The 26,038-nt window shown below is 47.7% G+C and overlaps 1 protein-coding gene across 2 annotated transcripts in view; it reads left to right on the plus strand.

The window, feature by feature from the left end:
• The window catches only part of Itga9 (integrin subunit alpha 9), a 296,995-nt gene that overhangs the window by 52,434 nt on the left and 218,523 nt on the right, over positions 1-26,038 (plus strand). For both annotated transcript variants that reach the window (XM_021172021.3, XM_085828171.1), the window contains exons 7-13: positions 2,485-2,570; positions 5,015-5,083; positions 9,710-9,847; positions 12,799-12,904; positions 13,918-14,012; positions 21,734-21,824; positions 22,522-22,567. In XM_021172021.3, coding sequence (XP_021027680.1) covers positions 2,485-2,570; positions 5,015-5,083; positions 9,710-9,847; positions 12,799-12,904; positions 13,918-14,012; positions 21,734-21,824; positions 22,522-22,567 — 631 coding nt within the window. The remainder of the gene's footprint in view (positions 1-2,484; positions 2,571-5,014; positions 5,084-9,709; positions 9,848-12,798; positions 12,905-13,917; positions 14,013-21,733; positions 21,825-22,521; positions 22,568-26,038) is intronic.

A 26,038-nucleotide genomic window follows, 5' to 3' on the forward strand; every position in this document is an offset into this window, starting at 1 on the left:
GTGAACTTCCAGGGAACAAGTGTTTCCTCGCCTTGGTTTGGCAGTCAGTCACGTACAGATGGTCAGATATGCAACAAGCCCGACTGAACCCTGGCTTTCCCTGGACATCATTTTAAGTGATGCGTCTGCTTCCTGGTCATGAGTAGAGACAGTAGAACTGGGAACTTCCATGGCAGCGAGCAACCTGGTGCTGAGCCTTACTCAAAGGCTCTGAGACTTTTCTCTCTCTTTTTCAGTTTTTTTTTTTTAACTATCTAGAAAGATGGTCGGCATGGTTTAACTTAGCAGCCACCAGGGCCGAGTGGTCCTGGGCTGGGTGCAGTGGCATGTCTCTACGTTCTTGCTACTCCAGAGCCCACTGTCTCTGCAGGAAGTGTATGGAACCAAGGACATTTGAGTCATTCTGCACTGCATAGTGAGATGCCATGTCGGAAAAAAGGGGGGGAGAGAAGGAAGAAAGGCAGAAGTAAGAAAGGAAAGGAAGAGAGAAGGAAGAGGAGGGAGGAAAAGAAGGAGCAAGGGAGAAAGGGAGGAGGGGAAATAGGAGAGGGAAGGTACGGAGAGAAGCCATGTTCCTTTAAGAAGCATGGATCGGCCACAGGGATGGCAGCCCATCCCTGTGATCCTAGCATTCTGGAGGTAGAAGCAGGAGGATCACGAATTTGAGGTCAATTTGGGCTACTTAGCAAGACCTTGTCTCGGAAAACAAAAATAAGACAAAACAGAGATGGGCTGCCTTTGTTTGTGTGACAGTACCAAGTCTCTGTTCTTCAGTCCAGGCCTCAAGTGAACTGAAAAGGAAACTTAAGTTAAAAAGGTTAATACTGATAAAATAATGTGTCTTTCATGACTGCTATATATGAATGAAGCCAAGGGAACATCCTGAGCCCCTTTTTGCATAGAGAATTTTCTAGAAAGACCGTGTTAGGCGGATGTAAGGAGCTGGGGACTTGCCATTCCCGGCACGACTTTGGCAGAGTAGCACAGACCCAACAGCAATTTATAAGCTTTGACGTGTTTCTTATCCAGCTCCTTCATCCACCACTTGCCGAGCATTTGCTCAGCGCTGTGCTGGTGTGTGATTCCTTCTAATTTCCAAAACAGCCTTACAAGACAGCTATCACCACTGCTGTACACGGTTCATAGAGGAAGAAGTATGAAGGCATTATGCAACTTGGTGGTGAATCCAGTTACAAGCCCATGGTTTAAGTGCTGAAACCCCAACCCCAGGGTGTGCTCTTGCCTCTAGTACTGAATCTCCAATGAAGCTAGGAACACCACAAGGGTGGGGGCTTCACCTCACATTCCGGGGTGATGTATATTTGATGTATAGATGGGACTCAGCAGTAAGTCAGGGATGCTAGGGAAGGCACAAGGAAGCTGCAGCTGGTTGGTGGCTTTAGGTTTGGGGACAGGTCCTGAGAACTCTGGGACCTGTGGTTTCTCTCCGAGACCCTTATCTGCTGCAGGGATTAGCATGGAGCAGTTGAGGAGGGCCATCACTCATGGCAGTCTTGCGTAAAGTGAGCAGTCGGGAAAGGTCAACCATGTGGAAAACAGGAGATAGCCATGCTAAAGTGATCGTGGCTGACAAGTGTCACAACAGTCAGTGTATAATCGGAGCAGTGGGGTTGGAGGTCATGAGAAAGCTTGAATGATAGACAACAGGCACAGTTTGGACTGGCGGAGGTGTGAGTTTGGCCTTCCAGATGGTTTTCGGAAGGCAAGAGACATTTAAATCAAGCTCACACAGCCATTTTCCATTGTTTCTGGGTTCCTTTCAGACCCAGATACACTGGCTCCCTGTCTGCTCACCTGTCCATACATCTGTCCATCATTGGTTCTTACTCTTCTCTTAAAAAGGACATGACATAGTTTCTAACTTTAGCTTCTCTGGAGTCAGAGACATTGGGTTTGAATTTTGCTTCATAATCTTGGGAATGTTTGTTTATCTATGATACAACAAAAATCTATATCTATATCAATAAAAGAGAATATTAAAATATTTTGTAGTATTAGGAATCAAACCCAGAGCCTTGTAGATACCAAGTAAGCCCTAGTCTACCACTGAGCTTACCCCAGGCCCTCTGCTCATTTTCTTGACTTGGACGGGGTTTGCACCATAGGAATATGTGTGGTCACTCATGGAGTTGTACCCTTTAGCGTGTGGACTGTGTCGTTAGAATTACATTTCTCCAAATTAAAAAACACATGGAGTATTTAGCACCCTACTTGTTCCATGGAGCACAGTCTGAAGGCATGATCCTCCCGGTGTCCCTGTGAGCATGCCTTTCTGTGAGACAAGATATTTAATATGAAAACATTGGTGGTTGCCATTTGCCTTCCAGAAGGTCCATGTCCCGAGAATAACTAGAACGTACTGTCTACACACCTGCCTAGAAAACACTGTCTTCTGCTGATTATGTTTCCCTTATCTGACCTCCTTTCCCAAGTGTGTCTTTGCTTTCTATCCATACTGTTCAGGCTATGCAGTGACGGCTGGCCACTTCTCTCATCCATCCATCACTGATGTGGTAGGAGGTGCCCCACAGGATGAAGGCATTGGAAAGGTAAGGACAGATGCAGAGGCAGGGTGGTGCATGTGTCCCTGGGGGGGATTTCTAGTTTGCTTTGCCCCGAGCGAGCACTCTCCAGATAGGCTGATGTGTAAGTGACCGGCTGACAGGGAGCCCTGTCTTCCTCTGCCCACACTGAGAGAGTTCACCTTGAAAGCTTAGAGTGTACATGTTATTCTTTGCCAATTCTCTTCTTGGCAACTGACTTTGTGTGTTGACATCATGGGCCCCTCCACCTCCACCCAAGAGGGAGATCTGCATCCGGTGCTATACAAGTTCAAATACCGCCATCTTCCCAAGCCTCTGCCTGGCTTCCGACCCGATGGAATCCGATCTCATCTGCAACGTCCATCTTTGGAGCTCTGTGATAGCAGGTTTTTGCTTGTTTCCCCAATGTTTCAGGGGAAAAAAAACCCCACTGTGTTCTCATGACCAGTGTAACCAAGGTTATCCTGGGAATGTGCAGACATGGCTTTCTCTAACGTTTCTCCAAGAAGGTAGAGGACACTGTGGGACTATGGCCTCTAAGGGCTCACTATGGGGAGCTGTGGCTGTTGATAGTGTCAGTCCTGCTCAGGAGCCCACTTTTATCTTGCTGGCTGCACTCACCACTCTTCTTATTGCTATGACCGAATGCTTGTCAGGAAGCAATTTAGGGAAAGGCAGCTTTGTCATGGCTTAGAGTCTGAGGAGATACACTCCATCATGATGCAGAAGATGTGGCAGCAGACAGGAAGCTGTCTGATCACATTGTATCGATGCTCCAGAAGCAGAAAGCTAACCTCAAGGTCTTCAACGAGGCTCCACCTACCAAGCCTCCGGGGCAGTGACATCAGCTGAGAGCCAGGTGTTCACGTATGTGAGCCTCTGGAGGACATTTAATGTTCAAACCACAGTGTAGGCGAAACCTGAACAGTGGTGTAGACTTTGGGCCCGTAGTCTGACGGGTAGACCGGGGATCTGTCTGACCATTCTCCTGGTTCAGAGAAGTGGAATCCTGAGTTCTGGACCAACACCGTGGTTAATGAGAGCCTTCAGCCAAGAGGTCAGAGAACTAAGAAACATCGGCTAACCCGCTTGCCTGAGATGCGCTCGTGATGTCCTCTCTACAGATCGTCTTAGGCAGGAGGCAGCAGTCGCTGCTCATGATTCAGAAGTAGGGTGCTGTGGAGAGAGGTCCTTTGAAAATGAAACCAGATGTCAGGGTGCTGAAGCAGAGGCTGTGGAGGATTGCATAGTTGAACTCTGATAACTTCTGTCCAGAACCGGCTCATGTCTGAGTCACATGAATTCCTGTACATCATGGAAGAAAATGCCCCAATGGTTATGGCGCCTCCTGGGGAGGAAGCAGGGTCACTGGACTTCTCCATGGTGACCTTTAGGATTTGGGTCATCTTCATTCCTGGCGTGAGAACACCAAGGCCTTCATACCAAGGTGCTGGTCCTTAGCCAAGGAAAGGGCCCTCTGCTCTGCTTCTTATCTGCTCATCTTTGCATCAGATGTAAGCAGAGGGGCTGGAGCCATGGCTCAGTGATTAAGAGTGCTTGCTGCCCTCGTAGATGGCTAGGGTTTAGTTCCCAGAACCCACACAAGCAGCTCACAGTCCCCTGTCACTCCAGCTCCAGGAGATTCCATGCTCTCTTCTGGCCTCTGCACACACCACACACATGTGGTGTACATTCAAACGCACACACAAACATAGAGAGAAACAGACAGAGATAGACAGAGAGAGAGAGAGAGAGAGAGAGAGAGAGAGAGAGAGAGAGAGAGCAAGAGAGAGTGAGTGAGCACTGGTTGCTCTTACAGAGAACCAGAGTAAGATTCCCAGTACCCACATGGTGGTTCACAACCATCAGTAACTCCAGTTCCAGGGTGTGGGCAGCAGGCGTGCATGTAATGTATATATACACATTCAGGCAGAATTCATAGTGCTAAGGGCTCTGAAAAAGAAAAACCACAATAAAGGGGTTTATTTAATGTTTACTTGTTTATTTTCCTAAACTAAGCTCGTACAGATTCCATAATTCTAAATCCTATGTAGAATCAGTTTGGGGAGGTTATCTCCAGTGCCAACATTCACCCGTTTCATTTGTCTTAGGTCCAGCCATCCGTTAAAGCTTAACTCCCGAGACTGAGAGGGTTAATTTAAAGAGAAGGCTCGTCTATCTCCCAAGGGTTGAATCACTTGGTTCTAACTGGGGAGACTTCTGGGCCTTTTTGTACATGGTTTCTACAAGCTGTGTGGTTCAGGAGCTGTGGAGATCCTTTCTGCCCTGGGATTGCGGGGCGATTTCTTAGCAAGTTGCTGAGAGTTCTGTTCACACCTTCGTCATCATTAATCCGTGTGCACACATCCGTGGGAGACAACAGGAGGACACCGATGGATATCTTTAGTCAGAGCTTTCATCCTGACTAGCATTTTTTTTTAATTCCACAGGTTTATATATTTAGAGCTGACCGAAGATCAGGGACCTTAATAAAGATCTTTCAGGCATCAGGAAAAAAGGTGAGTTCTTGATGTGGTTTATGTGAGAGCCAGTTCCCTTCGAGGACGTGTATAACCTAGGGCTTCTGCTCGTCTGAGCTGTAGCAGATGAGTTTCTACTTGGCTAAGCTACCAGTGTGCTTTAAAAGCTGTCACGGTCCAGGTGCTGGCATGCAAATGAGGCATGCTGTCTCTCTGCCCCCTCCCTTCACCTTTGTCTCCCTCTGGCTGTCTCATGAACACACATCTCCAACCCACAAAGATCGGTACTGTCAAGGGCAGGCACAGAAGTGATCGATCACTTTCAAGGGACGCAGGTGGACGGATGTTTCTCATTGCTCCTGTCTCGTCTGCCTGATGCTGTCTTCTCCTCGAATCATTGTCATATGGGGGGGGGCAGCTGTCACATAAAGAAAATTCAAATAAAACTCACCTTAGTTCTATGTACAGGGATGTTCAACCTACAGCCTCTAGGCTGAGTGCACCACAGGCTAGCCGTGAATGCGGTACAGCACAAATTACAAAGTTCTTTAAATACCGTGAGGTGGGTTTTACATTTTATTTGTTTGTTTGTTTGTTTGTTTGTTTGATTTTGTAACTATATCCCACCATCCTCTGATATAAACTTTTTGGGTAACGACTTTGCTTTCTCAGGACTTTGAGTATAAAATGACCACAAAGCCGTTTCCAAAGCCTGTCTTGAAGAAGAGGTATCTACCTGGGACACCCTACCATTCCCATCTCTCTCCCTGCTTCCTGAAAGTTTCCGTTGTAACCCATGAGATTAAATCAGTAATCGGTTCCATGATTCACTCACTTCCTTTTCCTGGGCTTCCCATCCTGCCTGTGCTTTTGTAGCATAGATCAGCAGGAAGGTGTTGTTGAGCTTAGGGGCTTATTGGGATAAGGTTGATGCCAGGAGGATTGTGGGATTGTATGGAGGCTGTTGGAGGATTTAGTTGTCTCTGGGACAAAGCTTAGGATGTGGGAAGGAGATGCCAGGACACTTTGCCCACAGTTTCTCTGTCACAAGGAGAAACAATGATTGTCCCTTCCTAGCCCCCTTCCCCTGGTTATCACTCATTCCTACTTGGAGTTGTTCTTGCTACACAACATCCTGGAAACATTTCATGGTGTCCCAGCCATGAATGGTATTCGAAGTTCTAAACCCCTCACTTACATATAGATGTTATTCTTTCTTATGGTTGCAATTTTAGCAGCTTTAGTATGTACACTCAGTATAGAGTGATCATAAGCTTTGCATGGAAAAAAAATGTACCCACAAACTCAACTTTGCTTTCAGCTCTGGGAAGTATGCTGGCATGTGTTATTTTAACATTTCTCAAACCCCAAAATATTAGCATCAGAAAGTAACCATGAAAAATTTACAAAATAAATTTTCTAAGCAACCCTAAAGTTGGAAAAGAGATAGCTAAATACTATTGGTGATAAATTAGAAAGAGCCCTCCAAACCCAAGTAGGGGTGACTATCCTATAATAAATGGTTGGTGGGGTCCACTGTGGATAATGTGCCTACACTTGGCAGTGTGAGCATCCCTTCAGAGTGGCTACAGACCAGAATGGTTTCCATGCCGGATGCTGAGTGTTCTATTATCAACCAGGTTAGGTCTGGAGCGTGGCTTCCTTGGTCAGTTGTGCCTCAGTGAGTCAGCTTTGGGCAATGATGTGTAAGTGGATGCTGTAGTCTTTGAGACCCTTATCTCAGCTGTCTGAGGAGTCAATGCACTGGGCTCTAGGGCAGACACAGATCTGTTTGAATGGCCTCGTCATGGTAGGATGAGTCAGGTTCCTCCATGCAGAGAATGACCGGCCAAGGTACTTTATCCCAGCTCCATAGCCATTTTCCTCCTAAGTCTCCCCTCCCCCTCCTATTCCCACTCTCCCTCCTTCTGTGTGTGTGTGTGTGTGTGTGTGTGTGTGGTCATGTGGATATGTGCGTGTATGTGCATGCATGCATGCTGGTGTACATGTATGCATATGCATGCATATGTCTTCCTCATTCACTCTCTACCTTATTTTTGAGAGAGGCCCTCAGTTGGGCTGGCTGGCCTGTGAGCTCCAGGGATCCACGTGTCTCTGCTTCCTCAGCACCAGGATTATAGATGCTCAGACTCAGGTCTTCATGCTTGCATGGCAGGTCAGGTTTACTGCCTGAGCTGTCTCTTGGGTTCCAGCCTTTCCCTTTCTATAGGGTTCTGCTCTCAGATCCTTTGCCCTGCTCTGGAGTTACCCCTCATCATAAGCCTTTCCATTCTGTAGGTGCTGTCTGCTTATTGCTACAAGAGATTCTCAGCTCTCTGGCTCCCCATTATCTCATAGGAAGAGGACATGACCCCTGGGGCCTCCAAAGTGTGCCTCTAGCTTTGCCCTTCTGTTCAGAGCTACATAGACAACAGGAGGTTCCAGCTCAGAAAGTCACTCATACTTCTGCTTTTGTTTGGCACCACTTCAGTTCAAATTGTCTGGTGTCCGGCCTCCCTTCCAGGAAGAATGAAAACTAACAACAACAACAACAACAACAACAACAGAAACAAACAAACAAACAAAACAGAAAAGAGGTCTATTTATTGAGTTGACACCTTATAAACAATAAACACAAGAGCCGCTACTAAGTCTGTGGCTCTGATGTGAAGACAGTCACACTCCAAGCTGCTGGGGATCTCCAGTGACTCTGGCTCCAGAACATGTCCTTGACACGCTGAAGTGTTAGTTATTGGCTTACGTCAGTGGGTAAAGTTGTCTGCATTTTAAAAACTGAAGGATTTGTGGTTGAACACCCATGAAGACACCAAGCTAAGTAGCCCACTGGGATTTATCTCCTGGGGCTCAGCCCAAGGGAACAGCTGTTAGATCTGCTCTTCTTGCCTTCCCTGGGCTTCTAAGCAGCTTTCCCAAGTCCTCCAGGGCCAGTGTTAACTGCAGGAAGTAGGTTGCTTCTCTTGCCTCTCTCAGACTCCCTGAGGTCAGCTGCCAACAAGTCTCACAAACAGGAGATTCCAGGTCTTTCTATTTGAAAGCATTTATTTAAAAACAACAGTACATTCTCTTTTCTTTTTGTTAGAAGAGGTTTCAAACCAGCAGCCCTTTAGGGTGGGCCCAGCTGCATGCGTCTGTTTGACCTGCACAGGATTCCTTTATACACTTATCACAGATCTGTATATTAGCTGACGGTCTCTCATTTGCTAGGCAAAGCTCTCATACACTGTGCTTAGCTCTTTTGTAACCATTGCTTTAAAATTTTATTTGTATAATTTTACACTCTGCGTACACGTGTGTGGGTGTGTGCACATGAGTGCTGCTACACTTTTGAGCCGGAGGTAGAGGTGAAGGTAGAGGGGCTTGTGAGCTGTTCCGTGTGGGTGTAGGGAACAGAACTCGGGATCTCTGCAAGAGATAGATGTATGCTCTTAGCCACTGAGCCGTCTCTCCAGCCCCCATTTTACTTTTGAGGGAGGATCTTGCTAAGCCCTTGTACTTCTGGTTCTTCTACCTCAACCTTCTCAGGAGCTGGGATCACAGCCCTGGACCACCAATCCCGTAGCAATTGGTCTAAAAAAAAAAAAAAAAGAATACATTCCAGTCAACATTTAGATCTTCTCTTGGGAATGGAGAAGTAGATGTGCTGGGAGCCGGCTCTCCTGCTGATGGTAGTGAGCCACAGCTGGGTGGGGCTACCTCAGCCAGTCCCTGGGCTCCAGGTTGCTGTGGTCTCCGGCACTCTGTGTCATGAGTTAGATACATGTAAGCACACTTGAGCTGCTAGTTCTCATTTTATTTGTTGCATCCAGGTAAAAGCCTGGATCTTTGGTCTTTGTGTTTGAGCCTTTAGATATAAAATAACAGATCCTGGGGCCAGGGAGCTGGCTCTATTGGTAGAGTCTTGTTGCACATGGATAAGGAGGAGAGTGCAATCCTTGGGTCACACAGAATGCACGTGGTAAAGCCACGAGTGATGTCATGCTCCTGTAACCTCAGTGCTGGGGAGGTGGAGACGGGTATATATACCTGCACATGTATGTGTGTACCTGCACATGTATGTATGTACCTGCACATGTATGTGTGTGAACAGACACACTCATGTGCACACACACACATATATACACACACACACACAATCAAATAAAGTAGCTGGGGCTGGCTATTTACATTCTGATTCAAGAAGATGCAGTACAAATGGGCCCTGTGTCCCTATCTGTCAAACAGCCTTGAGCTACTTGATTCTCTATCTTCATGTCAGCTTGTGCCCCATCTCTTACTCCGTGGAAGGCTGGAGAGGCTGTGTGCCCCGTGTCATATTTTCCTGCCTTTTTGTGTTATGAGATTTCATGTTCCTACTTGCGCTGCCTTGTCAAATGTCTGGTTTTGGAGCACATATACAAACATGACATCTCACTCTCTGGGAGCTAGCCTATTTACCGTTCCCTTACAGGGCTCTAGGAAAGGGGCCTGTAGCTGGCCGGCTTTGAGTGGGAGGTCCTCAGGAGCTGGTTATGTGCTCATTGCTTGGCTGACATAGCTTCTGAGGGGCTGGGAACATGTGCTTCCTAAGCTAGTGGGCTGACGAAGCCAGGGCCTTGGTGTATAAGGACAGACCCTGAACATGTTGTCATGACGACTTGGTTACAGATGGGCTCTTACTTCGGCTCCTCCTTGTGTGCAGTCGACCTGAACATGGACGGCCTCTCTGACCTGCTTGTGGGGGCCCCCATGTTTTCTGAGATCAGAGATGAGGGGCAGGTCACCGTCTACCTCAACCAAGGACATGTGAGTACAAAGTGGACAATGAGGAGGTAGGGGTTGGGGAGTGACATCGGTGCAGTCATGTGACATGAACCCACTGGACCCCACCAGAGGGAAGGCATGCACTGGGCCATGCTACCCAGAGGAGATGAAAGCCTGGGTCCTGCATGGAAAAGCTTAATGATCCATTAGTGGACGATTGTATACAGTGTGACACTTCAGTGTGGGACCCAGGGAGACTCTTAATGACTATTGGTTATTGTTTCCGATTTTCCTGCTTTCTCTAAGTGATGTCACTGTGATATACACATGGTTGTAAGGGTCTCTGTTTTTCAGATGAGATAAACCAAGGCTCAGAAAGGTTACTCCCTTGTCTCTAACCTTACAGCTAAAATGTAAAGAGGCTGAGATTTGAGCCTCAGCAGGCTGGCTTCATCTTCTCCAGGCTGTGCCACCTCTCTGAGAGTTCCTATGCCTCTTTCTGGAGAGCATAGAGGGGCTGGGCTATCTCTGAGGAATCCCAAGGAAGCAGTAGGAATTGAGTAGAAAGGTGAAGTGGACTGGGCCTGAGCTTCCAACAGGAAGATGTGCATGTGGGTTGAGCGTTGAGGTAGTAGGACCTATACCTAGTTCAGCAAGGAGTTCATACTGGACACCAGCTGATAAGCTGGCCAAAGGCTATAAGCATAATGTCCCTTATTCTATAGTATCACAAACCAGGGAGAGAGATGCAAAGATGCCTCTCTCCCCTCTGCAGCTGGTGGAGGGGGTGGGGGTGGAAGGGTTCTTAAGAGGGAGGCGGAGCAGAACCAGAAGTGGCAGGGGACCCATGAGGAAGCAGAATCCAAGTGTTCAATCACGCATGCCCCACCCCCACCTTACTGCTACATGACTGCTCTACGCACCAGGGTCTTCTTTCTAGTGACCCATAGCCCACTTGGTTAGAATTATATGGCACTATGGGTGAGTGAAGATGTAGGTAGGCCTGAGCTCAAATCTAAACCTTGCCAAATCTTTTATGCAAAGGATAAGCAAGTAGCTTGAAATTGACCCCCCCCCCCCATTTCCTCCTCTACAAAGTAGGAAGTGCCATATGCTCTAACTAGGAGGGATGCACCATATATGGGTAGATGTACACAGAAGGCCTTGGGATTTCCCCTACCACACTAACAGGAAGAATTACAAGCTGGCCATCTGTGCCCAAGGGTTCTTGGATTTAGCCAATCACAGACTAAACACAAGGGACAAGAAGCCCGTTGTGTGCTACTAAACATGCTTGGACTTCCCTTGCCATTGCTCCCTGAATGATGTAGTGTAAAACCTATTTGCATATCATTTGCATTGTATTGGACATTGTGAGTAGTCTAGACATGGGGTAAGGACAGGGGAGGGCATTCATAGGTTCTATGCAAATGTCACTCTGTTTCATATAAGAAATTTGGACATCTAAGGTTCTGGTATGCTAGGGGCCCTGATGCCAGTACTCCCAGACACCAAGGAACATCCGTTTTTGTGTTTTGAGGTGGAGTTTCACTAATTCAATAAATCAAATCATCACATCTTTATATATTTTTTTCAAGCTGTGAATTCTGTTTATAGTAGTAGAAATGTAGTCACAACCAAAGACAGACCATGGTGTGGTGGACTATGGGTAGACGGTAGGCCCAAAATGCCTCCATACCAGGGAGGTCTAAAGATTCTTAAGCCAGAAGATGCCATGTTATAATAATGTCTTGGTATTTCTATATCAGTTATTCATGGGGACCATGGGCATTCTCAAATGGCTTCTGCTGCCATATACACCCTTGACCCCTCTCAGTGTTTGCCCAGGAATCTCAAAGCTGAGCTTTAAGATTAATGTGATAGACCCCTCACCCCAGAGGTACTGGGTATAGAAACAGGACCCTCTGACAAGGTTACTAATGCCTGCCCTGTGCAAAGCAACCTCAGGGACTTTTAGGAAAAGGCACAAGAGAGGGGGAGATAGACAAACGTGTACTCTTTTGGTTACCAGAGTCTACAGTTCTTACCCCTCACCTCTCTACCAAAAGCTAGAGTCAAAAATATGAGAGAGGAAATAGATTTATTCAAGGCCAGCCCTGAGGAAAAGACAGGAGAGTTCTTAATCTCAAATCGACATCCTGGGGTGGGAGGCTCAAGAGTGCAGAGACCTCAGACACCGGCTTCAGGGAGGCACTGGGCGGGACACTGATGCACGACAGAGGCCTTTCCTCTCAGAGCCTGTCTCCTCCTCACTTCCTGACCTTGACCTAGGAGACCATCACATGCACCTTCTTTTCGACAAACACAGTCAGTTCACCTGCTCTGAGGAGGGGAGACCTTCAGAGACTCCTCCTCTTTATGATTTAGAAAACCACAGGAAAAGGGAAGGTGGCTTAAAGGTCAAGTAGGGAATTATGGAAGGGAGCAGAGGTCACAGTTTCTTGCTCTGCTGCGCCTTAAAACAGCGACGGATCAGCTGTGGTGACGCACGCCGTTAATCCTAGCATTCAGTAGGCAGAGGCAGGAGGATCTCTGAGTTTGAGGCCCACCTGATCTACACAAAGACTAGTCAGAGCTATAGCGTGAGACCCTGCCTCCAAGAAGACAAAAACTGATTTGGGGAGGGAGGGGGGGAGAGTTAGGCTATGAAGAGAGCTGAGAAGAAAGGCACCGTGGGGATGAGGAGAGGATAGGCTTGCCTGTCTGAGTTTGCCCAGGAGAGGTTCAGTCATTGGTTCACCTGCTATTACCTTTCCTCTATAACATATCTCGGGCTGTTCCAGACTCTCACTGTATAGATGAAAGGCCTTATTTTGCCATGAGGAGAGATATTTGGGTTCCTGTGGTGTTGCCCAGCTGTTTCCTGTTCGTAGTAGTACCCTAAGAGGGTGGTGTTCTGAGCTCCAAGTTTTTATTGTGTGTTTTTTTTTTTTTGCCCCCTCCTCCTTCCCCTACTCGATCCTGTTTCCCAGGGAGCCCTCGAGGAACAGCTGACCCTGACCGGAGATGCTGCCTACAACGCGCACTTTGGGGAGAGCATCGCCAACCTGGGCGACATTGATGATGACGGGTTCCCAGGTGAGCAGGACCTCTCTCGGGGCATAGGGTCTCTCCAGGTGCAGCCACTTGTCACGCTCTGACTTTGTCCCTTGTTTGTGACTGGCTCCTGGATTTTCTGCTCTACACCCGAAGGCACAGCAGCTCCCATGGGGAGAGTGGGCAACTCTTAGAGATGGATTGGCCACCAGAATGCACCTTTTGTATAATCCATTGTCATCAGCTCCACCCTCTGTGCCATGTACTTGCTATGGCCTCTGGGGCTGGTCCATGGGCTTCTTCCCATCATTGACTCTGTATCTGGGATGCTCTATCATGTTGTTGGGGGAGTGAATAAAGAGGGTATTAGATATCGTCTTCCCTGATATTGTTAGCCTGGTTGAGTACAGTGTGTGTCAGAAGAATGGGTGGTATATAGACCTAATGTCCATTTCTTCTTGGACAATGGTCCCCTCCACAGACTTTAGGCTTCTCTCTCTGGTCTTTTTAGTACCACATCCCCTCACCATGTGTAGAGTATACAGGCTTTAGGAGCTACTTCTGCAGGGCAGGGATGTGGCTTGCTTAGGCTAGATGCTCTTCAGTCTATCACACTATTGGCCACAGATGGTTTCATTCAGTGAAAGGGCTATCACCTCGGGGTCAGGGGAATACACAGCTCCCACCCTTAGTGTCATAGGAGCAGACATATGACTTACTAGAAGCCAAGGGTGGAAAGGAAGGAAGATTATAGGCATTAGCCACCAACTGTAGGATTGTGACAGACAAAGGTTAGGACAGGTCCTCTTCATTTGTGAATCTTTTATGGATTGCTTCCATGTCCTTCCCCCAGAGGATGAAGAGAGACACTTTTCCTAGGAGTAACCTCTCCTCAGCCTTTGTAAACTTCCACCTTTTAAATGTTAGGAGGCCATTTGCCCAATTTGACGTTTGAATAATGAATAGTGGAGGAGTTGTGACGAGATAGAATTCAGACATGATGACTGGGATTGAGAAAGCCTCCATGGCATCTCTAACAGCTGTCTCCCCCTCAGATGTGGCTGTCGGGGCACCTAAGGAGGAGGACTTTGCTGGTGCAGTCTACATCTATCATGGTGATGCCAATGGGATTGTCCCCAAGTACTCAATGGTGAGTGTGGGAGGGGCCATGATGACTCTGTGTGTGTGTGGTGTATGTTTGTATGTGGGGTGTGTGTGCACATGTGTGTGCAGGTAAGTGTATGTGGTATACGAGAGAGAGAGAGAGACAGAGACAGAGACAGAGAGAGACAGAGAGAGAGACAGAGAGAGAGAGAGACAGAGAGAGAGACAGAGAGAGATACAGAGAGAGAGAGACAGAGAGAGATACAGAGACAGAGAGAGAGAGAGATGGATGCTCCACTGTGAACCATGCTACGGGAATGTGGGTTTGGGCCTCCTTTCATATCTTTCACTAGTGAAAGGAACAAGCAGTTAATTGATAATTGATAGTTTATTAAATTCAGAAAAATTGTTATAGACTCCCCAATTTACCCAATTTGAGAGTACACCCAACATATGTAAAAGGATATCTAAATTGCTTTTTTCAAATATTTTATTTTTAATTGTGTGTGTATATAATATATATGTATACACACACACACACACACACACACACACACAGATGCTATGCCTTCAGAGGTCAGAAGAGGGTGAGACTGGGAGAGGGCGCTGGATTCTCTAGAACTGGAGTTACCTGTGGTTGTGAGAAGGTGCAGCCGCTGGGAACCAGACCTTGGTCCTCTGCAGTGCTGATCTAACTGCCGATCTGTCTCTCCAGCCCCAACAGGGACATTTCCATCTAGAATTGGAGCTGTTTATTTTTACATTTATTTATTTTACTCTGTGTGTGTGTGTGTGAGAGAGAGAGAGAGAGAGAGAGAGAGAGAGAGAGAGAGAGATGTATAAGAACACGCTCATGCATGTGGGGGTCAGAAGACAGCTTGTGGGAGATAGTTTTTCCATGTGTTCCAGGGATTGAACTCAGGGCAGTGAAGCTTTGTGGTAAGCACCTTTGCCTGCTCAACCGCTTGCTCATCCCCACAGCTTCGTATATAAAAAGAGAGATGCAACTTCCTCTATGGTTGACATCTTTGCCAAACCACCTGTGTACTAAGCCAGTGGAATCTAATTTGTTTTTAATATTTAACTATTTTTGGACAGTGTTGTGTGTAGCCCAGGCTGGTCTCAAACTTCCAAGGTAGTTGAGAGCATCCTTTAATTTCTGGTTCTCCTTCCTCTACCCACAAAGTGCTAGGATTCCTGTGTGTGCCACGAAACTCCGTTTTATATGGTGCGAGTAATAGAGCCCAGAGCTTTGTTTATACTGGGCAAGCATTCTACCCCCTGAGCCACATCCCCAGGCCTCGGAGAAACATATTTTAAGATATAATCTAGGGACAAAGGGATGCACAGAGGGCCTGAAAATTGTCACAGGCTATTGTCAAACTTGGCATCCAAACCAGGGCTAATCAAAGTCCCGGTTTCACATCCCGGACTTGGGGACGTGGAAGTGGCGAATTCTCTATTTTTGCCTCGTTAGCACAGTGTTCAATCTTGCTGACGGCATCAAGCTGACCCATGGGAAAAAAGGAAGTCAGGCTCTCAACAGAAACACGGTCAGGATATGTGTGGTGTGTATAAAGTGGCTTGTATCTTTCTCCCAGCGGGTCAGTGACAGAAAAGAACACACGATAAGAACTCTGCAGTTAGTGTTTTCAAGCCTGCATGTGGTCCCGGGTTTCACGTTCAGCACCCCACACACAGCACATGGTGTCACATGTCTGAAGTCCCAGTACTCAGGACGCAGAAGCAGGAAGAGCAGAGGTTTGAGGTTATCCTCAGTAAGTTTGAGGCCAGCCTGGGTTATAAAATCCTCATCAGCAAACTCAAAATAAAACAAAACAAAAACCCCCTTTTTAGTCAGCAAATATTTGTAGCTGGACACTTGTGCACTGAGCACTTCCTGTTCACACCTGTACACAGAGATTTGTATTTTTAAGGCTGAGCTATCTCTCCAGCCCTGGGTTTGCATTTTTTAAAACGTAACTTCGTATTGATTCTTGGATTGATTCTTTGTATTGATTGAATTTCACATCACTCACCCCAATCCCACTTCTCTTCCCATTCCATGTATCCACCTCGGCTCTTGCAACCTTCCCTCCAAAACAACAAAAAAGTCCCATTGTTGACGTTATAGTGTGTCACAGTGTGGTCCACGGTATACCATCTGTCCACACAACTTAACTTGCAAATGTTCATCTCAATGAGCCATTGGTCTGGTTCAAGCCTCTGGCCTGTGCTACAGATCAATACAGATCTTCCCCAGGACTTCTCTTGGATACCCTGTTGTTGCCCTGTGTCATGGACATCCTGCAGCTTTGGATCTGCAAAACTGGTCCCTTCACATGCTGCAGCAGTTCATAGATAGGGTAGATGTTGGGGTGGGCTAACTCAAAGCCTTGGATCTGGGCTTAGGTGGTATCGGAGTTTCTCAGCTCCCCCACATCCATGCCACCAGAGTCAGCTCTCCCATGCTCACGCTCTCAGGCTGGCTCATCCACTGCCACAGCAGGCAAGGGACAGGGCCAGCTCTTTGGTTCTCATGCCCTTGGGGCCAGCTCACCCGCCCTCACACTACCAGGGCCAGCTTTCCCATGCTCACACCCTTAGGCTGGCTCACCCAAAACTCTTAGAATCAGGGCCAGTTCTACTGTGCTTCCTGGGCGAGGTACTGGGCCTGCTCCTCCCACCCCCAGTGCTACAGTTGGCAAGGGGAAGGAAGGACCAGTTCTCCTGCTCAACCACGATGCCCAGGGGAGGGGTGGGGCCAGCTCTTCACAGCCTCAGATATCAACATGGCCTCAGGTAGCAGTCCACAGACCAGGGATATCCACTAGGCCTTTGGTGGTAACAGACCTCTGCTACTGTGGGGTCACGGACACAGACATGACCCAAGTGGCAGCATGGGCCAGGACCTCACCACGGCCTTAGGTGGCATCGCTGGCTACTCACAGCAGGCTGTTCCTCACTGCCGTGGAGTCTCCTGTTCTGTCTCTTCACTGTGCACACATCCTTCTGCCTCTCTTACTCTTCCATCTCTCCACACTCACTTGCTCATCTTAGTGGCCCCCAGGCCTCTGGGCATCTGGAGTTGTCTCAGAAGTGCTATGCCCAACCCATGCGGAGTGGCACCAGGCAGGGGTCATCTGGGACATGCTCTGCCTACCTGGGCCGTGTGAGCCAAGGTCTGTATTTTAGGAAGCATTTGTAAATAGGGTTACAGTCTCTCTCATATGTCTGTCTTTCTTTCTTTCTTTCTTTCTTTCTTTCTTTCTTTCTTTCTTTCTTTCTTCATTCATTCATTTATTCATTTGTGTGTCTGTGTATACATGTGTGAATGTGTGTACACATGTGTGTATTTATAGTGTGTGTTTGGAGCATGTGCACATACATATGTGATACACACAGGCCAGAGGAGGGTGTGAGGCACCCCTGGTCTGTCACTCTCTCCTACCTTCCCTTAAGATACTACAGCTAGGATGGTGTCTTTCAAGGCCCAGCAATCCTCCTGCCTCCGTCCCTGTTCAGGCTCATGTGGCATACCTGCTTTCTATGTGGCCGCTGAGAATTTGAACTTGGGTCCTCATGTTCTACAGCACGTGCCCTTGCCCATAGCGCATCTCCCCAGCCCCGGAGACACAGTGTCTACATGTACAACAGTCCTTGCAGCAAATCTGAGTTAGACGGTGGGGCCGTGCTAACGACTGGGCCTAGGCTCTTTCTCTCTGCCAACACCTGCTTAGTTAGAGCTTGACCTCAACTAAGGGAAAAGTCCTTAGGGAGATTCACGGAGGGCAGGAGGGGCTCTTGCCAGAGAGCCTGTCATTTCTGCATCCTGAATCCTCATCATAGCTGTGTGAGATGGATACACTTATTCGCCATTGGCTTTCTGATGAGCCCCGCAGAGGATATTGGCTTTGCCCCGAGTAGCTGCCTTCCTCAACTGCATTTTGGAAAAAGGCCTTCCATAGGAAAACCTACAGATACGGGGACTTGTACACACACACTTCCTGGAGCGTCCATCCACACAGACTGCTCCGTTGTCGTTAGATACAAGTAACCATGGGAACAACAAACTATAGGTGATTCTGCCAGCTTCATTAGAAGCTGGAAACACAGAGTGTGGCCTCCAGGGTTTGGGTCAGGGATGCTTTGTCCCCATGATGTCATCTAAGGAGCCCGTCCTTAGGTGGGGATGAGGGGTGGGGAGTGAAGGAGGAGGGTCAGTCTCCACACATTCTCCTGGAAGCTCGTGTCTGGACCTCAGAGGCTAATCCCACAGAGGGGCCACCTGCAGGAGCCCCTGCCTCCCCTCTGGCGTGGCTCTCCAGTGTTTTGTTTGGTTGCTGGGTGGAAGCCTTGCAGAAAGCTGCAGTGCACATTTGTGGTTAGCGTGGAGCGTCTAGTGGGAAGCCGAGACTGGCAGCTGGAAACGGTGCCCCTGTCAGCACGCACCCCTGGCTTGCTGAGCCTTCGCAGCTCTTTAAATAAAAAGGGTGGAGAGAAAATGAGCAAGAGAGAAACAGCCATGGTCATATCTTCTAGGCTTGCTAGTATGTGTATGATAAGGCCAATGATTTAAAAGGGAAAAACAATCCTTTAATGACAGGTTCTTCCGGACCTGGATCCTGGACAGAGAGGGCATTGTGTTTAAGAACTGGAGGAAGAAATCAGAAATGAATCTAAGCAATGGGATTGTTTTTCTTTGGACCCAAATGGTATTATTTCTGCTGGAGAAATTGTGAGATCAGAGCCTGGACTTCTCCTATGTTCCTCTCTAACTCATGCCACCTCCTCGAGGTTACCATGAAAAGTGTTGACTTTAAGATCCTCGGATGCCTCTCTCAATCCAAGAACCCCCCGGGTGGGCATGTCGCAGCGGCCCCTGTGATCTTTCCCCTGCCCTAACAGACGCTGCACGTAAACCTGGACGAGTGGAGGTTTCCCACAGTTCCTGGTTTCCATTTACAGTTATTAGCACCGTGCAGACTTATCTTCCTGGCTTTATAGTATAATGGCCTGCAGATGTCAGTGGATAACTTAAGCCTGCATCGCCACCCCCCAAATGGACCACCCCTCGCTCTCCCCCCACTCCCAGCCACAGTATACCCAAGAAAGGAGAACCCACAGCAAGATGCTTCCAATGTTCTTGGCCTCCAGAGCCGAGATGTGCAGCTTCAAAGCGTGGATTTTACTCAGATACACACACGTTTGTTTAGACAAAGCCATGTGGGATGTGTGGCTGAGCCCTGTTAACAAGCAGTTCTGCAGTACTGCCTACAGGGCTTCGAGCTGTCCTTTGATGCTTACACATTTCCGGCCGGATGCCTTAACAGAAGATGGCAAGTCGCCGTCTTAGATCATCTCTGGGACAGTTCCTTGTAGTTATCAGCTGCTGAGGGCAGGGGATAGCCTCTCTTCAGCAGAGCCCGTGGACACGCCCCCAGCCCCACCAGGGCTTCCCCACAGAATGACTCACTAAGCATAGAGAAAGAAAGGCAGAGTGAGCCCCTGGATATCTGTGAACGCGGTTCTGCCGTGGGCTTCGCTACACAATAGTTTGCTTCAGGTGTCAACTTGATACAAATCTACAGTCATGGGAAAGAGAGAACGTCAACCGAAGAATTGCCTTCATTAGATTGACCTATAGGCTCGACCATGTGTCATTTTCTAAGTTGCTAGGTAATGTAGGAGGGGCCAGCCCACTGTGGGCGGGGCCATCCCCAGTAGGTGGGCCTTGTCTGTCAGTGGAAGCTGGCCAAGCAAGTCAGAGTGAGCAGGCTGATAAGCAGTGATCCTTCCATGGTTTCTACTTCAAGCCCCTGCCTTGACTTCTCTCTGTGATGGATTATAATCTGTAAAGGGAAGTCAACCCTTTCCTCCTGGGTTGTGGTCTTTTTTTTTTTAATCACGGAGACAAAGAGCTAAGTAGGACACCGTGGACAGAAAAAAGGGTGGAATTGATCAGATCTCAGAAAATGAGACTTTCTGGCTCAAGAAGTTTGGTGTCTTTGAATGGAACTGAACAATGTGAATGGTAGCTTTGGGGGGTGACGGGGGCGGGGGGTGTCTGGCGGTGTGACACTGTATTCTTTTGTTAAAAGTGTCTTTTTACTTTTTAGTTATGTGCATTTGTGTATGTTGGGGTGGGGGCCTGTGCAGTGAAGGCAGTCACGGAGAAAGCAGAAGAGGATGCTGGATCACCCTGAACTGGAATCGCAGGCAGTTGCACCCAAATGTGGGTGCTGGGAACCAAACTTGGAGTCCCGGGGAAGAACACTGTGCTCTAACCATTGGGCAACCCCTCCAGCCCTGTATTCTTTATTAAAATGTGCGTGCGCATGCAGAACCATGTGTGTAATGAAGCTAGAGGACAATTCTAGAGGACAATTTCAGGCGCCATCCTCGGCTGCACTGTCCACAACCTTTGACTCAGGGTCTCTAATAGACCTGGGGTCTACTGATTAGGAAGGAGGATGCCCTTGTCCCCTGAATCCCCGATTGGGATTGCAAGCACATCCTACCATGCCTGACTTTTTATGTCGATGCTGGAGCCAGATCTCAGGTTCTTGTGCTTGCAAGTCAAGTGTTTTACCAGGTGCCCCAGACCCAACAAATATTCCTGAACAAGGCCGTCTGTCACGATGAAGTTAATGGTGTATAAAATGTGACCTGGTAGAGGAGTAATAGATGTGACCCATGGGTTAAGGTCTTTCAGAAGTGGCCGACTCCCTCCCTGTACTTTCTAGGAGGCTCAGCACCATGCAGTTCTAGATTTACCAGGTCCAACAGCTGAGCCATTGCTATAAAGCTCAGAAGTCTGTAGACCTCCTGGTTGGCTGCCTGGAGGGTAAGTTTCCACACGGGTGTCTTTCCAGCTGGATACAGTAGTGACCTGTCCATCTTAGGAGAGGCAAATGCAGTAGTTAGTCCTAACTAAGTAACAGGAGGGAAGGATGCTCCCGCATCTCAGCCAGTTGTATCTGGGTCAAAGCAAAGGAGACAAGAGAGATGGCTCAGTAAAGGGTGAGAGAGAGAGATGGCTCAGTAAAGGGTGAGAGAGAGAGATGGCTCAGTAAAGGGTGAGAGAGATGGCTCAGTAAAGGGTGAGAGAGATGGCTCAGTAAAAGGTGAGAGAGATGGCTCAGTAAAGGGTGAGAGAGAGAGATGGCTTAGTAAAGTCCTTGCCTGCCTTGCAATTCCAGCATTAGCGAAGCAGGTTCAGTTGGATTGCTGGGCATGTTGGTCAGTCAGACTAGACCACTTGGTAAGCTTCATACCATCGAGAGACCCAGCCTTTATTTGTCTTGAACGTGTCAAAACCATACATGAGCCAGCAAGATGGTTCAGTAGGTACAGACATTTTCTGCTAAGCCTGACAACCTACAGTTAGTTCCCGGGACCCGCAAGGTGAAGGAGAGAACTGGTTCTTTCAGGTCATCTTCTGTCCTCCGCATGTGTACTGCAGCCTAGGCAAGCCATGCACGCAAATAAACAAATGGGAAAAAAAAATAATGTCTTTAAAATCGAGGGTTAATAGACATTTTGTTGGCACCAAACCCAGGCAAATTTTTAAATGAGGACTTCTGGCTAAGGCAAGCAAGAATAAGGAAGTGTGTGATCTTCAAGTATCTACTCTAGACCTTATGGCCAAATTTACCCATGGTTTCTTTCAACAACTTCAGACCCAGTTCCCTGAGGGAGCTGGGTTCCAGCAGTCCCAGTCCTCACTGCCCTCCTGTGACTCCGAGTTTCTACTGTCTGTTTCAGAAGCTGTCTGGGAGGAGGATAAACCCGACCCTGCGGATGTTTGGGCAGTCCATATCAGGGGGCATTGATATGGATGGAAATGGCTATCCTGGTAAGCTGTTTTTCTCAAAACCATGCCAGATAAATGAAGATAGGTGTGTGAGATAAGGTAGGTTTCCAGTTTAGTTAGCAGTCGTTCTCACAGCTTTTGCCTGGTGGCTTCAGCTACCGTAAGAAACTCCTTTATACAAAGTCTTGCTAAGAAAACGCAAATCCTTGGCAAAAGATCTGCTTTCAAATCACTAAAAAGTAATCCACCAAACACAGATTACAGTAAACTATATATTCAAATAAAATCATATCTGCTGTTGCTTAATGATTAAAGCTTAATCATTGTTTAATGATATATTTATATGTAATAGTGTGTGCTAGTAACTACAGAAAAATATACATAAACAAGATGAATTTACTCTTCATGACGTGTAGTCCAAGATAGCCAACATTTTATCATTTTAATGTATAACTAATATAAAAGTTATTTATGAGTTAATTTTTAAAAATTAGGTCTTTTAAAATCGGCTATGGATTTTACATATCCAGCCCTGTTTCCAGGCCTCTGTACCCACATGTTGTTGGCTGCCACTTAAGACAATGTGGCTGTAATTCTTACAAAGTCATTACACAGCCAGACAGCAGCAGTCGGAAGGGCTCCCTGACCACAAGACTGGGCCTTTGTCACTGTGGCCCTGAACCAAAGGACAGCTGGGGCTGCTTTCCACAAGGTCCTGAGTCTGAATTCTTGTTCTCAGATGTCACCATCGGAGCCTTCCTGTCCGACAGCGTGGTTCTCCTCAGGTGAGATGTCTGGCTCTTGCTCGAGGGGCCATGTTCTTCATGAGTAACAGCCGGAGCTTTGTTGGGGAGGCCTGGGACAGATCCTATCAGTTGGCTCTTTCTTTTGTCTTACTCCTTGCAGGCTGAAGGTTCTGCACACACAGGAGTGCTCCCTTTATTCTCAGTCATAGTCTTTACCACAGAGTTCCAGAGTGTGGACCTTGGCTGGCTTACAGGGAGCTGAGACCTTTCTGGGGCATCTTGACTGGTTTCGGGTGACCCAAACCAGTCCAAGGGTTGTTTGCCTTTGGTCATGACCATCCCCCTTTGTTGACATAAATACAAACATTCTTGTTTCCTATAAGTACCAGACGCTCAAAGCTCTGGGAACCCTGTCTTTTATCTTTATAACCAGGATCATCACTCAGTTAGTCCTTAACCGCAGGGACCAGGAACCTCCTGTCACTAGCGCAGCAGAGGTGAGAGACATGCACTTGGGCCCAGGACTTGCTAAAGCCTACTGAGCACCATCTCTACCCGTGTATCATCTTCAGTATTTCGGCCTGTGTGAGTCAGAGGAAGCAGAATTCTACTTTGGAGTGGGAGCCAACAGTTTTGTTAATAACTCGATGGCAGAATGTTCTAAAATAAACTGCTATGGTCTTCCAGCTGGAAAGGATCCAGAGCCCATGTAGCCCTCCACTACAGATGCTTTGAATTTAGCTCTGCCTTCTCCATGCCTCCCCGGAGGGACACACTCTCCTCTTAAATGACATACCCCACAGGAAAGAACCAGCTGACCGCTAGACTGTTCTAAACTTTGAATTGCCCAAGTGCCAGCAAGAATAACCTTGAAGTCGGGAATGACGTGGAGGGCAGGTGGTGTGAGTTCAAGCCCTACCTCTGTCCTTCTAGGTGGAGCCCTTTGACCTCTCTGTTCCAGGATTTTCCTCTGCCAAGGACAATAACCGGAGTATTTCCCACAAGCTGTGGGTTGATAAGATGTAACTGTTAGACACAGCCTGGTATAGAGAAAAGCTGGTCTTGTGCTGGTATGGTTGGTTTGACTTTCTGACATTCTGCTTCCCGGTTTTGTGTCATCTAGTTTTGAAGAGAACAGTGCATTCCCCAGATGCTAAAGTCAAACTCCCTGGTTCCTTAAATTACCACCCCCACGACTCGGTTTCCACTCTTTCCTCCCTATTCTCTGGCATGGTGGCCTTCCTCTTGGGCATGGTGGCCTTCCTCTTGGGCATGGTGGCTTTCCTCTTAGGCAAGGCCACAGTGAAGAGCTGTGCTGGGGGGAGCCTCAGTGGTACCCTGTGAGGCTTGTATTCCCCTCACAATGACCTGACAGCTCCTTGTGGTTCTCAGGGTCCCTCTTAGAGGAAACATGTCCCTGGCATGTTTGACAGCTCCTTGTGGTTCTCAGGGCCCCTCTTAGAGGAAACATGTCCCCTGGTCCCCTGGATTCTTAGGGAGCAGTCTTGATACTCAGAGCATTTATTTGTTTTTCTGGTTTGTTTCTGTTGTTGTTTGTTTTTGTTTTACAAGGCAGTGTTTCTCTGTGCAGCCCTGGCTGTCCTGGAACTCACTCTGTAGACCAGGCTGGCCTTGATCTCACAGAGTTCACAGCCTCTGATTTCCAAGTGCAGGGATTAAAGGCATTGTTTGTCTCTTAGGCTTTATTATTTTTTAAAATTGAAAATAAATTCTTTTTCCTACAATATATCCTGATCACTCTTTCTGCTCCCTCATCTCCTTCCAGAGCCTCCCCACCTCCCCGTCCATCCAACCCCAGGCCTTCTTCCTCTTCCTTTCCTTAGAAAACAGAGAAATCAAAACAAAACAAAAGAAAAAGAAAACATACCCAGTGTTTAGGAGAAAGAGAAAAACCACAAGAGGCACACACAAATCCGTAAAACCCACAGAATCGGGAACCATAACAGATAAGCGAAAGATTAAAAAGAACAAAAAGCTCAAAGTGTTACGAGAGAAAAAAAATCTCTGAAAAGCCTGTTGAGTTGATTTTGCGTTGTCATCTACTGTGGGCACATGGCCTGCCTTCACGTATGGTTTATATACTCACGGAGACTCCATTGGAGAAAACGGAGTTTTCCTTTGCAAGGAGTGGGATAGCTTCTGAGTTAGGGTGGGAGATGAAGCTCACTTCCCCTCTCAGTGCTGGGACCTCATCTTTATTCCCCTGTGAGCTCTGAATCCAACGGAGTTTCTGTTCATCTCTCTCTGCCCCATGAGTACAGATGTTAAGTGAGTTGCCCTCACTGTGGATGGGAGACCTCAGACTCCAGCATGGAGCGGAAGGTCGAGTCTGGTGAGGTGGAATGCCAGGAAGACTGCACATGGGTGAGGGTGGGAGGACCCCACCTCGAGCTTCAGAGGAGGATGGGGGTGCTGCCATCGCAGGAGTCCATGCCCTCCTCCCCCGCTCTCTCCGCTTATATACACTGCTCTGTTAACATGAAACTGTGTGTGTATTTGATGCTAGAGACTGGACAGAGAACAGGGTGGCAGGCAGTCCTGGTCCTGGATCTTTGATCCTAGCCAGTGAGCCATATACAAGTAGATGATGGTGCAGGTAACCATGACAAGCGCCTCCCTCACACCAGGGACTACATGAGCATTTTATGTACAGTCCTGTGCCCAGCCAGCCACAGGCATGCACTCAGAGGGATGCTTCAGTAGGTGATTTCATCATGGCTGAGTTTCACAGTATGTACTTACAGTAAGCTAACGCAGCTATGTGGTGCCATCTATGGGACTGCCGTCATACGTGCGATCTGTCTTCACCGCTGTGCAGTGCACGACTGTATTCATTGTGTGTTCTCTTTCTTTCTTGGATTGTAATTTGTATACAGCAAAACGTAGCAGTTTGGGCATACGGTTCAATGAGCTCTGACTGGTGTGGATACCCATGCAAATTACACCACCATCAAGACAAAGTACATTTCTGCCACCTTGCACATTTCCGTATGCTGTTAAAAGTTAATTCTTATTGTTATTGTGTTGGAGAGGCACACATTAGGATAGCGTTGTGGAACGGGTTCTGTCCTTATAGCTTTATGTGGGTTTTGAGAAGCAAACTCATGACAAGTGCTTTATCTACCGGTCTTCCTATGTTCTAATAGCATCTTTCTCCCAATAGGCATCTGCCATTGTGGTTTCTGTCACCACAGGTCACTTTCGCCTATTCCAGAATTCCACATAAGTGGGGTTACACCGTATGCATTCTAATTTCTGAGCTCTTTCACTCAACTCGATGTTTCTGAGATCTTGTACGCACAGCGTGAACTGAACCTCTAGCCCTCTCACCACTGCTAATAACCTGCCTTAGGGGTGGAGAGCTAGGAGCTTCGCGGTGGTGAGCTTGGTTGTCAGCTTGACACACCTGGGAAGAGAGAGCGCCAGTGGGAGAATTGCTTCCATCTGATTGGCCTGTGAGACGTTTGCCTGATTGCTAATTGATGTGGG

Source organism: Mus caroli, unplaced genomic scaffold (assembly GCF_978045245.1).
Source record: "Mus caroli unplaced genomic scaffold, Mus_caroli_1 scaffold_11, whole genome shotgun sequence".
Taxonomy (NCBI): domain Eukaryota; kingdom Metazoa; phylum Chordata; class Mammalia; order Rodentia; family Muridae; genus Mus; species Mus caroli.